Source organism: Solea senegalensis, linkage group LG4, assembly GCF_019176455.1.
Source record: "Solea senegalensis isolate Sse05_10M linkage group LG4, IFAPA_SoseM_1, whole genome shotgun sequence".
Classification (NCBI taxonomy): Eukaryota; Metazoa; Chordata; class Actinopteri; order Pleuronectiformes; family Soleidae; genus Solea; species Solea senegalensis.
In genome coordinates, this window is record NC_058024.1 from 1,027,071 (window position 1) to 1,041,865 (window position 14,795).

Here is a 14,795-nt window from a genome sequence, read left to right on the forward strand (position 1 = left end):
TTAATAAGGTTATAACGCCACACAACTCTAGCATCTTTGCTTTGTCTCTGCAGAAGTAATTCATGTGAGTCCGGGATGACTTCTAGTCATTTGTAATGTTTTTATATTTTTCCTCCTCTCTTTTGCAACACATCTTTGCCTGAATTGTTATTTGACATTCAAATGTCGTCTTTATTTTACCATTATCATAAATTTAATTTATTTAAACAGACATGAGAGATATCTTACTGCAGTCTTTCAGGCGAAATCAGATTGTCGGACTTGTGAAAGTGCAAACCCGGCGGGTAAAGTGGCGGCGTGAGTGGGCAAGGACTCAAAGATCCAACACTGTCCTATAAGCCAGAGTGCTCTTCACCAGCCTCAAGGCGAAACTTCACTCGCAGTCAGCAGAACTCAAATGATTATGTCAATGAATATATAGCATAACAGAAGCGCGGCTTTTAATAGGCCATGACTTCGATACTGTAACATTTCAGGCAACGCTGTGCATATTTAGATTAATCATGATTTTACACTGTCTGCTGCACATTTGAGTGTTTCTCTGCTGTTTATTTTCCCTGCAGTGATCTCACAATTCCTTAATGCACATCATTTAAATTACATGTGTTCATAATTTGTCATTCTTCCGTCTCGCTCCTCGCTGCCGTTGTGTGTCACCGGCTCCCACTGTGGTATACCACATAGACATGAGGCTTCCTACCTTCCCTGGGGAAGAATGTAATTTAATTATAATCAAACAGCTAGCAGGGGAGACAGTTTGTGTTTAAATCACTAATGGCTACATAGTGCCTTCCCCTAGTCAAACATTTTCCGAATGCAAAGCTCCTCAGCATCTTATTTGCATCATATCTGTCAAGTGGCTTCATGTAAAGGGGGGAGTGGGGGGGAGGGACTGTGGAAATCCATGCGCGTGATTATTTATATACCATACAAATATATATGCATGGCATCTTCTTCTTTTTTTTTTACACAGTCCTGCAAAAGTTGGAATTGAGAGGATTTATCCGACATGCTTGAAAGGATTTAGCTTGTGTATGCACAAGGACCATAAATAGATGTAATACATATTAATTAATATACCAACATGTGTGAGTCCGTCTGTCCAGTCACCCTTTGTGAGCGTGTATATGTCTTTGGGCAAAGCAATGTGTGTATATATATATATATCTATAGATATATAGATATATATATAATGACACACACAGTACTTGGGCAGCCTGAGGAGAGAAAACCCATTTCCACAATAGGAAAAGGGAGGGATGGAGGAAAACGCCAATATCCCACAGAGCACTGGTTGTTATAGATCTTTTTTCTCTCTGCCGTTTCTCTTTCCAGGCAGCTTTTATGTACGTGGCTAATTAGCATTCCAGTCTTCTTTATACTAGTAATGACATTGTATAAGAAAGGAAAGTGCAAATTAATGAGGGGGAAACTACATTTAAGATGCAGCAAAATGCATCTGACCAATTAAATGTAAGTATAGCAAGATATGATCTGTTAGACTTTCTGGGAGACTTTGAACTCACTTTTGCTGTTATGAGTACCTGTCACATTAACTGACTCTGCTCTGCTCAGACATAATTCATCAAGTGTTTTTTTTTTTTTTATTATTTTAAATGTGCTTAATGTATTCCCTCACTATTTTTAAATAGCTCGTTGTGCAGCAAGGTTTTCTAGCAGAATAATTCATTTAGAGGCGTATGTGTGCTTTGAGATCAACAGCTCCCCGAGTTTTCTTTTTTTCAGTTGTTGACCACGGGGCGGGATGATGGTTGAAAATGTTTCTTAAGCACATTCAGTGAAATGGAAAGGGAGTCGAGAAAAAAACATAGTTAGCACATCAAACATCATTTTACATCAATAATAATCATTGGAGTAATGCCAGCTTGAAGTTAACTAGCCATAGAAACTCACAGCTCAGACATTAAGATGAGAAGTTACCTGCTCAGTGAACATTATATTTCTAACTTTCACACATTCTGTATATTTTCCTTGGCAGTCTGTGATTTATTGTTTTTGCGTCCTAAATTAGGCTGACCTTCGAGGACATGAAGTCATGTCTCATTGTCATTCTGAAATTGTGTTTTCTGTCAGAAGTTGCAAACTTGTTACTGTCGATGCATTCTACAATAGAATGTAGGCAAAACCATGTCTGACATTTGATGGTGAGAAAATACCGTCTGGTCCCTGCGGTAATGATGGACTGAGCCAAAGCAGGCACATGAGGTAAAGTATTCAGGGTAGTAAAGTGTGTGTTTGTGTGGATGTTAAATGTAATGGCTTCCTCCATTGGCCAGTTAGGGATGAAGATAAAAATTATTCATGATAACACCTCCTCATCCACTCAGACACCATCACTGCTAATGTGATATAGTGTCTGAAATAAAATAGCCGGTACATTACCCTAACATAAGATGCAATCATTCTCGCCCAGTCTTGCACTAACACATACTGTATGTGCAAGTGGCTGCAGCAGTGTACTGATAACAAGAAAGAGCACCATTAACCATATTGTTTCAGGTGGCTCTTCTCTCTTATGAACACATCATATATATATATATATATATATATATATATATATATATATATATGGTCCTCTTTACCTTTAATTGCATTTCTTTGTTTATTTAACTTGTCGACACATTCACAACAAGAACAGACAGTGTCTCTGTTCCGTGGATTTCTCTCAGAGAAAGAGTTTGGCCAAAAGTGACAATACAAGACATTTTTCTTCCGTGCCCCGCAGCTGTTTTCAGCTCCTTTTTATGGCACAGAGAAAACTTATAAATCAAGAGAGCAGGTTCGTGGTGGCCAGGAAATGTCAAACCTTCGCTCAAAGCAGATGCCTCAGTTTAGAATGGAAATGTGAGCCCTGGCCTTTTGACACCCACACTTACATTGTGTAATCAGACTGCAATGTCCACTGCAGAGTTGACACCTACTCAAATAAATGAGCTAAACATTGCACCCAACATTTTTGATTACCTCCCCTGCTGCTAACATTGATGTTGTAATGCCACCCACCTCTTCTACCCACATGTACTTATATACACAAATACACGCACTTTCAACCCGGGGCCGCGCCACTGAGATAAAGCGATTTAATTATATTCCTCATTTGCAGCTCTGATTCATAACATAGGTCCTCCCCAGCCAGTGTCACTGGCCTTTTACAGCCTGCAAGTGCACGATCGCGTTGTTATGTCGAGCCCATATAAATCATCAACATCATTTTATCTCGTAATTACAAGGTAATACACGCACACATCACACATGCGCACGTCCTGTTATGAACTAAAGCGCTGACCCCCCTGTACATGCTGCATTCACAGCGTTATTCCATGTCGGCAAATCAGCAAAACTAGAGGAAAGGAATTTCATTAAATTTTCTCCTTAAATTGGCTGCTCCATTCATTCTGCAGCAGCGGCTTTCCAGCATCCTCTTGTAGCACACCAAGACGCCATCTGGCAATCGCTCATTAAAATGCTAATTCATTTTAATAAGAGACAGGTAATAAACTGCAATTATGTATCGTCAGAGAAATGGCAGAGAGCAGGAGTGTGAGGGAAGTTGGCAGGGAAGGGTGTTGTTTTACTAATCAAGAAACTGCCTCACTTGCCACAACCTCAAACCTACATTCTTAACCTTAATGTTTGATTTAAACTGCTTTTCAAAGGCCCTTTTCCAAGTAGCATTAAATATCTAGATGAAAACCTCTGCTTGTGTGCTGCATTAATCCTAGCTTTTAGCTTCGCTTGTAAACACATGCAGGATCGAGGAGAGATTATGTCACTACGTACGACAAAAACTCTTAGATGAGTGAAGATGTATTGATTCCTCAGCTGTTAGATTGGTGACAGGCAAAACAAATCCATATGTTTTCTCTCCATTGACTGAATCAACCACAGTCCCTGACCGTGGTAGCCTTATTACCCAGAATGAATTTTAAATGAACTCATTAAGCCAGTATTTGCAGCAAATTAAACCCTTGATAGGCCAAACATGTGCTTTGTAATGGCTTATGTTTTCAGATGTTCTGCTGGCTTTCTGGGAGATGTCACCGAAGTCGAGCTGACGAAGACACAAGGTTGTTCTCAGAGCAGTAAAGTGCTTTTGTCAAAAGTCGTGAGACAATTTTACTCCACGCGCGGATATAACAACCTCCTACTCAGTACATTAACAATATGCAAGGTTATTTAATTAAAAATAACATCAAATACATGCTTCAATATGAGTTCTCGTCAGAGCCATTTTATGAACATAAATTCTCTGCTTCAGGTTCCTCTCTGATCCGGATGTCTTGTCGTGATAGCTGTCAATCGAATACAAGAAGTTTTTACTGGGTGCGATCACACTGAAAGTGACCAATCATAATTTAGCACTTCACTCACTCACAGCTGTCTGAACTGCTTGTGGTCGTTTAACCTATATTGGGCGTGCAATGTTAATATCTGCGCACGTGCAATAGTATTATTTGCTCGTGAGCACATTTTACTGCTCTCGCGACTTTTGACATAAATCTGACGCGTTCCTTCCACCCCCTCTCACACAAACCAAGAAAACACACAAAAAAACACCCACAACAACAGCCACGTATTGAACTGGTACTGCACAGGTCTCCGTAATTTGACAGAAATGTATATCGGGCAATGCTTTACAGCAGTGCGCTCTTTAGAATCAAAGGGAAAATACACTGCAAAGACAGAACTGGGTCATGTGTCTTGATATTAGCGGTGTCACCTGGTGTGGACAGCCCCCAGACCAGATGGCAGGCAGACCAGTCGTTTAAGCTGAGCTGTCCTTGTCAGATGAGATCTTGTAGCCTGACCAAGGTTTAACACGTGCTGGCTCAAAGGCCATTTCAGATGCTGTAAAATATTTGGTTATATACTGTATATAAAAAAAAGGATAAACAATAAAGGACAACATATTGCTGTGTCTTGGTTTGTGCATTTTTTTTGGTCGCCGCGACTGAGGCTTTTCAGTTATTTTCTGATATTCTGGTTGAGGGGTCGAACCTGCTGCAAGCAAATTGATTGAGGTGAAAAACTACGACAAAGGTATTATCTTCCCACAATGGCATTTTTCTCTTTCCGTCTGTGTAGTCCTGATTACACTCCAAAGAAATGCTGCAGCTCTTTCCAGCCACATTTATCTCAGTGGGCGAAATCAAACCAGCCATAAATCAACAATTTCTTTATCCAGAATGAGGTTCAAGCCCCCACTCGTGCCCTTCGTTCAGTCCTGGTGTGTCCTTGACGAGATTGTACCAAGGGATGAGGCATGGTCACACTGCACTGCAATACAATTTTCCCCAAGAGACCTGAATTACCGAACACTTCAGGTGTTACTGCATGGAACAGGGGAGCGATTACAACATAATGTACCACAAGAGCTCAATTGAACAGAATTGTCATATGACCTGAAACTAAAAAATGAATTTAATCATCATGTTTCAGTCTCTATGACTCATCTTCAAACTTTTTTTCGTATTACTTTTGTCTTTCAGGACCACCGACCATCTCCAGCACACAGACTCAGCAAGCTTTGCATGGAGAGAAAGGGCAGATCAAGTGTTTCATTCGCAGTACACCACCACCAGATCGGATTGTGAGTACACTATCATCTTCTCTGATCCCCATCTTTTTGTATTATAAAAAATTAAAATATTATATATACTTTGAATAAACCCTCCTGATCTGTTTATTTCACACAGACAGCAAATTAAAAGGCTGGGAGATTTTGTAGCATTTGGTCCGTTGGTTGTTTTCATACAAAGAGGTCACTATAAAATTACAGTATATGAACCCTTAGGTTCCCATTTAACCACACTTAGCGCTGATACCATTACAATTTATGGACCTTTTATGAAACAACCCACTCACTTTGAGCTTATTACTAATATGTGTGTGTCCATGCATGTGTGTGTGTGTGCAGGTGTGCACCTGCATGTGGTTAATTGCCATACTTTGTCATCTAACGTGCTTTTATTATGTTGATGTCCAGAATTAATTAGCAACATCATTAATATCAGCTTTATTTGAGAGGTGTGCCCGTGGAGGCCAGACTACAGGGCCCTGTTTATCCTGGTTTCTTAGTATTTAATGAAGAATAGTGAAACCATTCACCATAACAGGTGATTGTGTCAAGTTCATTTGCATAGCCATAAAAATCAACTTCTACTCTCGGAATCAAGTTCTACAACACATTAAATTTCTATATTAAAAAAGACTCGAATCAAGGCAAAATGTATTAAACTGTAAGTACCCTTTAATCTTCGGTCGAACGGCTTTGCTCAGTTATGCCTTGAAATTGGAACAACGTCTTTCTCCCTATAGTCGTAAAATACCTGTTTAATAAGATGCCTTAAACAAATGCAGCCACTAAGTGGCATGTATTAGATGATCATACTGTAGCACATGCTATATATAAATCCAGCACATGCAGATGTATTACAGATGTCTATTCATTTGATGTAAATTTGAACGTATGCATTGTACAAGCATTTGGTCTAAATGAACAATCAATACAGTATACGCAAAAAAGTGCAAGTGTAGAGACTGTGCAATTTATTTTGGACTAATTTTGAACAGATTTTAGCCACAAAGCAAAGGCAAAAGCTGTGGCCTATGAAAAGAGCTTTTAATGCACCTTTTATGTTTACTAAAAAAGCACCTTTTATCACTTCGTATGCATATTTAATGCTTACTGAACTATTTTACCCCATAAGACTAAGAATCTACAGCCGTGCGAGCAGCTTCACCGAGACACCGCGGTGCTTTACTGTAAGCCGAGTAAGAACATGAATAAGAAAATTAATGATGCTTATCATTAGATTGATTTGCACTAAAGGGAAAATTTGAAAGTCAGTATGGGCTTTGTTTTTGTTTTGTTTTTCCTTTGGAGGGAGGGGTTGCTTTTGCTCAAATTTAATTAAAGTGTGAGAAGTGTCAGTCACACACATTGACATGTAAACGAGCAAAGCCTGTCTTAAAACTGCCCTTCACCACATCTTCCCCAGCTTTTGCCTTTGTGTCACCTCAGTCCTCTGCAGTGCATCTCTAGTGGTCAAAAGCATTACTCAGCACATCTCTTTGTCTTTTGTGTCTCGTCAGGCGTGGTCGTGGAAGGAAACCGTGCTGGAGTCGGGAACATCTGGCCGCTACACTGTAGAAACGGTCACCACAGAAGAAGGAGTAATCTCAACGCTGACCATGAGTAACATCGTGCCGGCTGACTTCCAGACCATCTACAACTGCACCGCGTGGAACAGCTTCGGCTCCGACACCGAGATCATACGCCTTAAGGAACAAGGTGGGAGCCAAGGTTCGACAGGTTCTCTTCTTCAAATCACGTGACGGTGGTTTTGTGGCTTGTGATAAGACGGTAGACCGCGAAAGAGCCGCGGTGTTTGCCCTTCCACGTATACTCTGTACACTGGAATCAGTGTATTGGTAGGTAAATGTGCTTTTGTGCGTGCAAGTAAGTGCAGTGTGATTTCAGTCTATGAATCATATCAAGATACAGGAACAGAAGCGACACATTTCAAAGATTTACATTCTTACTTTGATAAAACAGCTCCTTTGAATGTCATAATAATAAACATCTACACGGTGTGGCCTACATTCTGAAGCTTTTGATGAACACTACATGCGACGATGACCGCCGACCAGTTTGTGTTCACTGCTCGCTGAACCTGCCGTATATTGTGCCCACTGCCGATTTTATGTGAAAGTGAAGCATTAAGGTTCAAGAATTGCAACTTTATATTCTTGACTTTTCCCTTCCATTGTTGGGGAAGGCTGTTTTCCATTTACTTATTGAAAATGATAAATTATAAGCTGCTTTTGTGAACGTGACATTGATCAATGAAGACATTAAATAGGCTTTAATGGTGTAGGCAGAGCACTCAGTTGTTTTGCATTTGTCTAAAATGCGAGAAGGTCATAAATGTGGGCTGGTAACTCAGGTCCTCATTAAAGCATACTTTAATGAGCACTTTCGATGTTGGAGCAGCATATAGATGTGTGCCTGCAGGTTTAATCTCCTTTTGGTTGTGGTTGTGCAATATTTATTGCAGAAACACACAAACATGATGATTATGTTTGAACAAATGCACACTCTCTTTCACTCCACTCAATAAAAATAAAAGCCCTTAGTGAAATGCTTCTATTTGTCAAAATGAGTGTATATTAAAAATTATTAGACAGTAGGGTAATGAGATGATATTAGAAAATGTTTATCTGGCACTGACAGCAAAAGCTTTGTTAATTAGTTTTCATTAAATTGAATTTCAAGTTGTTACATGGACATATAGTTCAGGGTATGTTTTTTTTCCTCTGGCAATTATGCATGTTTATATTTACTGTACCGACTTGAAGCTGAGGGTTAATGTCAAATTAACCTAATGAGATTAAATGGATTATATCTTCCATGACTGGAAAAGCCAGAAAAGATGGACAGACAAGAAGACTTGTGGGTGTTTGTGGTGGGAAACAGAAAAAGTGACCACGGCATTTGTGCATAATGTACTGCAACAAATGGACTTTAGAAAGGAATAAGTTGTGCTTTTACTGCACAAGCCATCGGACTGGTGGACAGTCACAGTTCAAGAAGAGGTCAGTTCACTGAAACAGATGATGCAGCAGAAACACACACACACACACACATTGACTTCCTGACCTAGACCATAACCAGTTAATGCCAAACCCCAACCACAATCCGCAACTTAACCATTTCTTCAGAAATGAAGTTCTGCCTCATTAGGATTAGGTTTTTTGGTCTCCATGAGAAATACTCTTCCTGACCAGGTCAGCTTTTATGCAAGAAAAGAAAAATTGAGTACACACAGAGAGAGAGAGAGAGAGAGAGAGAGGCTTTCTGCATGAGTCAGGACAAGGGGTATTAGGAGGAAAGTATTTGTGGGTGCTTCTTTACTTTCCCCCCCCACACTGAGTCTGCAGAGCTTTCTGGGTCCATATTCCGTAACGCGCAGCACTCTGTATGCAGCCCGGGAATGTCACCTGAGACACGCAAACAAAACACTGCTGTAATAAGACACACAGGTAGACTCGTGTGGAGGTGACAGACTTAATCATCGGCGTGTGAACTCATTTGCCACACTGCAACAGACACTTGTTTACATTTTAAATGAACGCATTTGCACTTAGCTTTCCCCGTCCTTGGGCGCACTTCTTTTAATGTGACGTCTCCTGTTCGATTTGTTTATCCTTGTTGCGCTAGTGTTTTTTTTTTATATTTCACAAATTTTAGATGTAAATGGGGATGACTTGTTTATTCGTCGTTTTTGTTTGTTTGCTTGTCGCGTCTCTTAATTTCTGAATGAGACTGAATTGAATTACTTATGGTTATGGTGTGTGGCTGTATAGAAATTGTCTCCTCGTTGTTCCCCCTGCAGAGTCTCTCCCGGTGGCAGTGATCATCGGCATTGCTGTGGGAGCCTTTGTGGCCCTTATTGTTCTCATGGGCACCGTTGGGGCGTTCTGTTGCACTCGCTCGCAGAGAAGTAAGTTTCCTCCTCCCTTTTTATGAAGCATGTATACCAAAGTGCTGTACGGTCCCCAAACACACAAAAACATGTCCATCAAGTCAACTGTGGATATTCCATTTTATATATGGAACGTCTCTAAATAATCGCAATACAATAACAGCTGCTCCGATCCGTCACAGGAGAAACTGATGGAGCATAATTCATTCATTTAATTCAATATTAAATCCCTAGTTGAACGGGGCATGTTTTTGTGGTAGAGATTGTGATAAGGGTTCATTTCATGCAATCCCAGTCTGGCTGCATACGATTTTTAAGGATATTTACGACCTGCATCACGTTCACCCATTCGCCATATGTACCAAGTGACTGGTTAGAGATAGTCCATTGTCTCTTTCCAAGAACCAATCTGTGCTACTGGTCCCCTCAGCATGTCTATTGTCTGTATACTACAGAAGAAGCGCACCTGGTTATGCCCTCACTGCCCGTCTCCATCTGTGCTCACCAGAGAGAACTTGCAAGCAAAATTAAGACAGAAAGTAAGACTTTGTTATATGACAGTATCATCCGCATCATGGAAGGCTGCATAAGTATGCAGAAAGAGATCATGACGGGATAAATGTTAATAATGCTTTGTATAGTTTTTGGGGGAAGCGGGGGTCTGCAGACTGCACTGGGGGGGGGGGAATGATAATGTCAAAGAATTCAGAGTGGCGTTCATCCAACTTATTGAGAGATATGTGTCGTCTGTTTTTGCCAGATCTGAAAGGAGTCGTGTCGGCGAAAAATGACATCCGCGTCGAGATTGTGCACAAAGATCACAATGCAGCACGGGAGAATGAAGAACACACCTCCATGAAGCAACTGATGGTGAGTGTGAGTGTCACAATATACTTCTTTCCATTTCTTTTCTTTTTTCTTTTCTGACCAATCCAAGCGTTTCTGCTGTGCTGACAACAGCTGTGGCAGGAGGCATGTTTTCAGGTTGTCTGTACGACGTATTGTATACGTATGTGCGATTAAACAAGAAGTTCTCAAACCTGTTTACTCAGGGGCAAATAGAGTTTATTATTCAAAGGTGACTGTAACTAGATGCCATAGAACATATTTTGGCCAGAACAAGCATGTGCTAATTATGTCAAAAATATAAATAGCTTTTGTTTTGTTCCTTCAAAGCCACATCTTATAGTTTACAAATCTTGGCAGCCGTTGTATTCACACTGCAGCTCCGCTGGTTGGTGGAGGCAAACTGCGAGGTGGTAATCCTAGTTTGATATATTTTTTGCCTTTCCCCTCTTAAGCTGACAGTACAATAAAGAATGCACTGTATTTTTTGCTTTGTTTTTTTTTTTTTTCCCCTGTGGAATAAATTACTTCATGAGTAATGAAAGGACAGAGAAACATGTAGATTGTATATATATATATATATATATATATATATATATATATATATATATATATATATATATATATATATATATATGTGTCTGCAGTCAAAGCACAGGGGCTATATTTATCATTGTGCTGCCAGAGCAGACCACAACATATTGTAACTATGGAGATTCTGATGTATACTGGGTAATCCTACAGTGGGTGTGCTTCTGTAACTCAATGCCTTGTAGACACATGGAAAAACATTTCCTCTTTGGAAGTGCACCAGTGTTTTGGATTCCATACAGTTCGCTGCAGGGCTGGGCTTATTAGGAGTTTGAGGCATTGGAATACATTTTCTTGCAGAAACCCTTGCAGATGATACTTGATGGCAAGGAAATGGGTTTAGCTATCGTGCAAATGTAAATCTTGCGAAAATACAGTTGTGGACATACTAGTGTCCCCTGCCTGCTCTCATTTTAACAAACATGTCGGCCTCATATAAGACACAGACCCTAATTACACTTTGCTTGATTTCTACACAGGTCGAACGTGAGGAGTTCCAGCAGGAATCTGTTCTGAAGCAGCTGGAGGTATTACAAGAGGAAGAGAAGGAGTATCAACACATTAAGGTATGATTCATGAAATGACTGCATGAAGGCGTGAATGTGGGCGAAGTGTAAGTGGTTATTTGGGAGAGGGTGATCTTTACGTCTGAAATAGGACTGAAATAGCAGGAAAAAACCATTAATCCCTCTCCTGCTACACATGGTTATCTAAAGGAAAAGTCCACAGGCAAAATGACTCCTGATAGAGGTCTGATTTTATTAATTAGTCTCTCATCAACAGTGGTTCAAAAAAACCACAGGCTGCTTGGCCCTTAAGCTATTATGTAAGTTACTTCAGTTGTTACTTCTACCATGTACTGTAGATATGTGGATTACATAGATTATGAACTATAGGACTGAAATGAGTGCTGGGAATTTAACTGTATGAGCTGATTTTCCTCTCTCAGCACCATTTTAACCGCTTGCAGTTTGGAAATCTACCAGCTTACACAATGCAGCTTAAAGGAATACTTCATCGATTTGCATTTAGCGTTGTATTAATAGAAAAATTGTGCTTCCCAACCTCAGTTTTCCCCTCAGATCCTCCAGATCCTCCCTCATTCCCAGAATGTAAACAGTGTCCGCCATCTTTGCTAACAGTTATGCTAACGGGACCAAGTGTCACGTAGCAAAGAAAAGAATGAACACATTTCTCAACCCAGGGGAAACTGAGATTGGGAAGCATTTTTTTTTCAAAAATACTACCCCTATTCTGGAAATACAAAGCTAAATGCAAATCAGGGAAGTTTTCCTTTGAATCTATCAACTCCACATTACTCCAGTGATGTGCACGGGGTGGGAATTCCGAACTAACAGGAAATGCTCCCAACACGCCTGGTGGCAGATAAGATTGAAATATTTAGACACATGAAGTGTGACCCCAGGTACACCGCCACTGTTTGATTAATGACATCTGCTCTACAGTTTGTTCAGTGTGTTCACTACATACTGGGACGTGGGGATTTCTTGTGCAGTTTGGTTCTGTGCCTATAAAAAAAAAAGAGTAAAAAGTCATTGTGGTTACATTCAACCGAATGTGTCTTATTCAGCCGAGCAAGTGTTCAATGAATGTAATAAAAGTGCCGTTTATGGCCATCCATCCATTTACATCGCAGTGAATGGATCAGCCCGTGCAGACGAGGCACATTGCTTTCACTTCTCACATGAAAGCGTTTTACCGCTTGTAACTCCTGCAATAAATGATCCATGTGTGATTGGCCAGGTTGTAGACGTTCCTGTATGAAGGCCTCTTTAACAACGCCGTGGTGTAATGTGTTGTAAAGTTGGGCCAGCTTCGCTTCTTTGTGTTCATTATGAACATTGTTGTGACACCAGTGAAGGAACGAGGAAAACTTTCGAATCAAATAAAAATACCACACATAAAATTATCTTTACGCACGTTTTCAAAATGCTCCTGTAATACTATTGTGTGTACAAAAGAAATTCTAACATCGTAACGTATAATACATTAACACAGCCTCCCGGCAACAATTGCCCCACATATTTTTATGGAAGTATTTGCTCAAGTTATTTAAATACACAGCAAGAGCCTTTACTATCGCTTTGTGCTTCTCATGTAAATGCACCATTAAATCAAGCACAGAGGATTATCTCAGTAGGTGTTTATTCTACCTCTGACCTGCATTCTCGTTCGGCAATACCGGGGATGAATTTCCACATGCTGTACTGTATTTTTCATTTATAATTCAAAGATTATACCGTGTGCGAGGTCGCTGAATGGTGGAGCTTTGACAGTAAGAGCCACAGAAGCAAACTGTGTCCCATTTTGTCCTCTTGTCCAAACGGATGGTGGCATTCACTCCCAGGAGTGCGCTTCTGTTCTGTTTTGCCTGCTGACCGGCACCTCTGCTTCCCCCGGGCAGAATGTTTTGATCCTAGTTAATGACAGCATGCTTGAGGCAAGAGCAGAGAGGGAGAGAAAACACATGAAGGCCAGATTGCAAACGTTGTATGATAATGACAAGCATAACAAGGATCCACTCAGGTTCCTGCTCTCATTTCCTCATTATAAGATTTCTTCTCTTTGGATTTGCCGCCATTGACATTGACATTCATACTCATTCTCAAGGGGAAATGGGGAAAAAAAACAAAACACAAACACATACACATGCCCCTAACTGGACCCTTAGCAACAAGACAGTGCCTGCACCCTAGCACAGTTGTAGCCTCAGAAGCCATTTCAGTGCATACATGAAATTACAACAAGTATTACAATCGGTTGAGGTCCAATTAAAGCTGGAATGTGAGTAAACTTTGCAGTGACATGTAGGATGCCAGACTATGAATCATCGAGGCCCACTTAATTATCAAGAAACATGACTTTAAGGTCAGTGTGGGGGCTGACTAAATCCTAGAACTTTTTTTTCTCTCTCCTTCTATCGACAGTCTGATTCCTTATTTATTCAGCTATTTGAATCATAATTACTGCTAGTTTGACCTTGGCTATGGTGAGCTCTGAGTAGACACATTAAAAAGAGATTCTCTTGTACCTTGCTGTTCCTCATAGCTACAAGAATACAAAAAAATAAAATAAAACAAATATTCACAACAGAAATGTTTCTTTCGTGTGTTTTGAATAGGATCCTACAAATGGCTACTACAGTGTTAATACTTTCAAGGAGCACCACACGCCAACCATGGTGGGCAACCAGTCCACCGAGGTGAGGAATCCCACCAACACAGGTACTCTGGGCAAGCAGAGAGTACCGACAGGCATGTCCTTCACCAACATCTATTCCACTCTGGGAGCAGGTCCCAACCGCCTGTATGACTACAGCCAGCGCTTCGTGCTGGGCATGGGCAGCAGCTCCATCGAGCTCTGCGAGCGGGAGTTCCAGCGCGGCTCGCTCAGCGATTCCAGCTCCTTCATCGACACGCAGTGCGACAGCAGCGTCAGCAGCTATAGCAAGCCCGATGGCTACGTGCAGTTCGACAAAGACAGCAAGGCGTCAGCCTCCTCTTCCTCCCATTATTCCCAGTCCTCATCGCAAAACTCTGACCTCACGCGGCCACTGCAGAAGCGCATGCAGACCCACGTCTGACCAAGCGGGAGGAAGGGTGTTGGCCTTTGGGGTTGGTTGATGCAACAGGAAGTAGGATTGTAAAACTGTGAAACAATGAGCTCCCAGGAACTCCTAAAGTAACTGTGTTACTGTGTTTTCTTCGGACACCTGCAGATGCCAGGACTGGCTTTAACACGTCGTGTGACCCCAAAAAAGTAAATCAGAAGCCTTATATTTTTCATGCTTAACTCATCAGCCACCTCTTTTTTAGACCCATAGTCGGA

The 14,795-nt window shown here is 40.9% G+C and overlaps 1 protein-coding gene across 1 annotated transcript; it reads left to right on the top strand.

Annotated features, from left to right (window-relative positions):
• The first annotated feature begins 5,277 nt into the window (after nt 1-5,277).
• Nucleotides 5,278-14,564, top strand: LOC122767904 (kin of IRRE-like protein 3). Its single transcript, XM_044023474.1, has 8 exons — nt 5,278-5,287; nt 5,511-5,611; nt 7,117-7,315; nt 9,420-9,527; nt 9,965-10,048; nt 10,270-10,379; nt 11,426-11,512; nt 14,089-14,564. The coding sequence occupies exons 1-8, from the start codon at nt 5,278-5,280 to the stop codon at nt 14,548-14,550; spliced, it is 1,161 nt and encodes a 386-aa protein (XP_043879409.1). The 3' UTR covers nt 14,551-14,564.
• Nucleotides 14,565-14,795: the final 231 nt, after the last annotated feature.

What these genes read in the sequence shown, in the direction of transcription:
- LOC122767904 (XM_044023474.1), top strand. An exon ending in CATACGCCTTAAGGAACAAG is followed by an intron (nt 7,316 to 9,419) that starts GTGGGAGCCAAG and finishes TTCCCCCTGCAG; the next exon opens with AGTCTCTCCCGGTGGCAGTG. An exon ending in TTGCACTCGCTCGCAGAGAA is followed by an intron (nt 9,528 to 9,964) that starts GTAAGTTTCCTC and finishes TGTATACTACAG; the next exon opens with AAGAAGCGCACCTGGTTATG.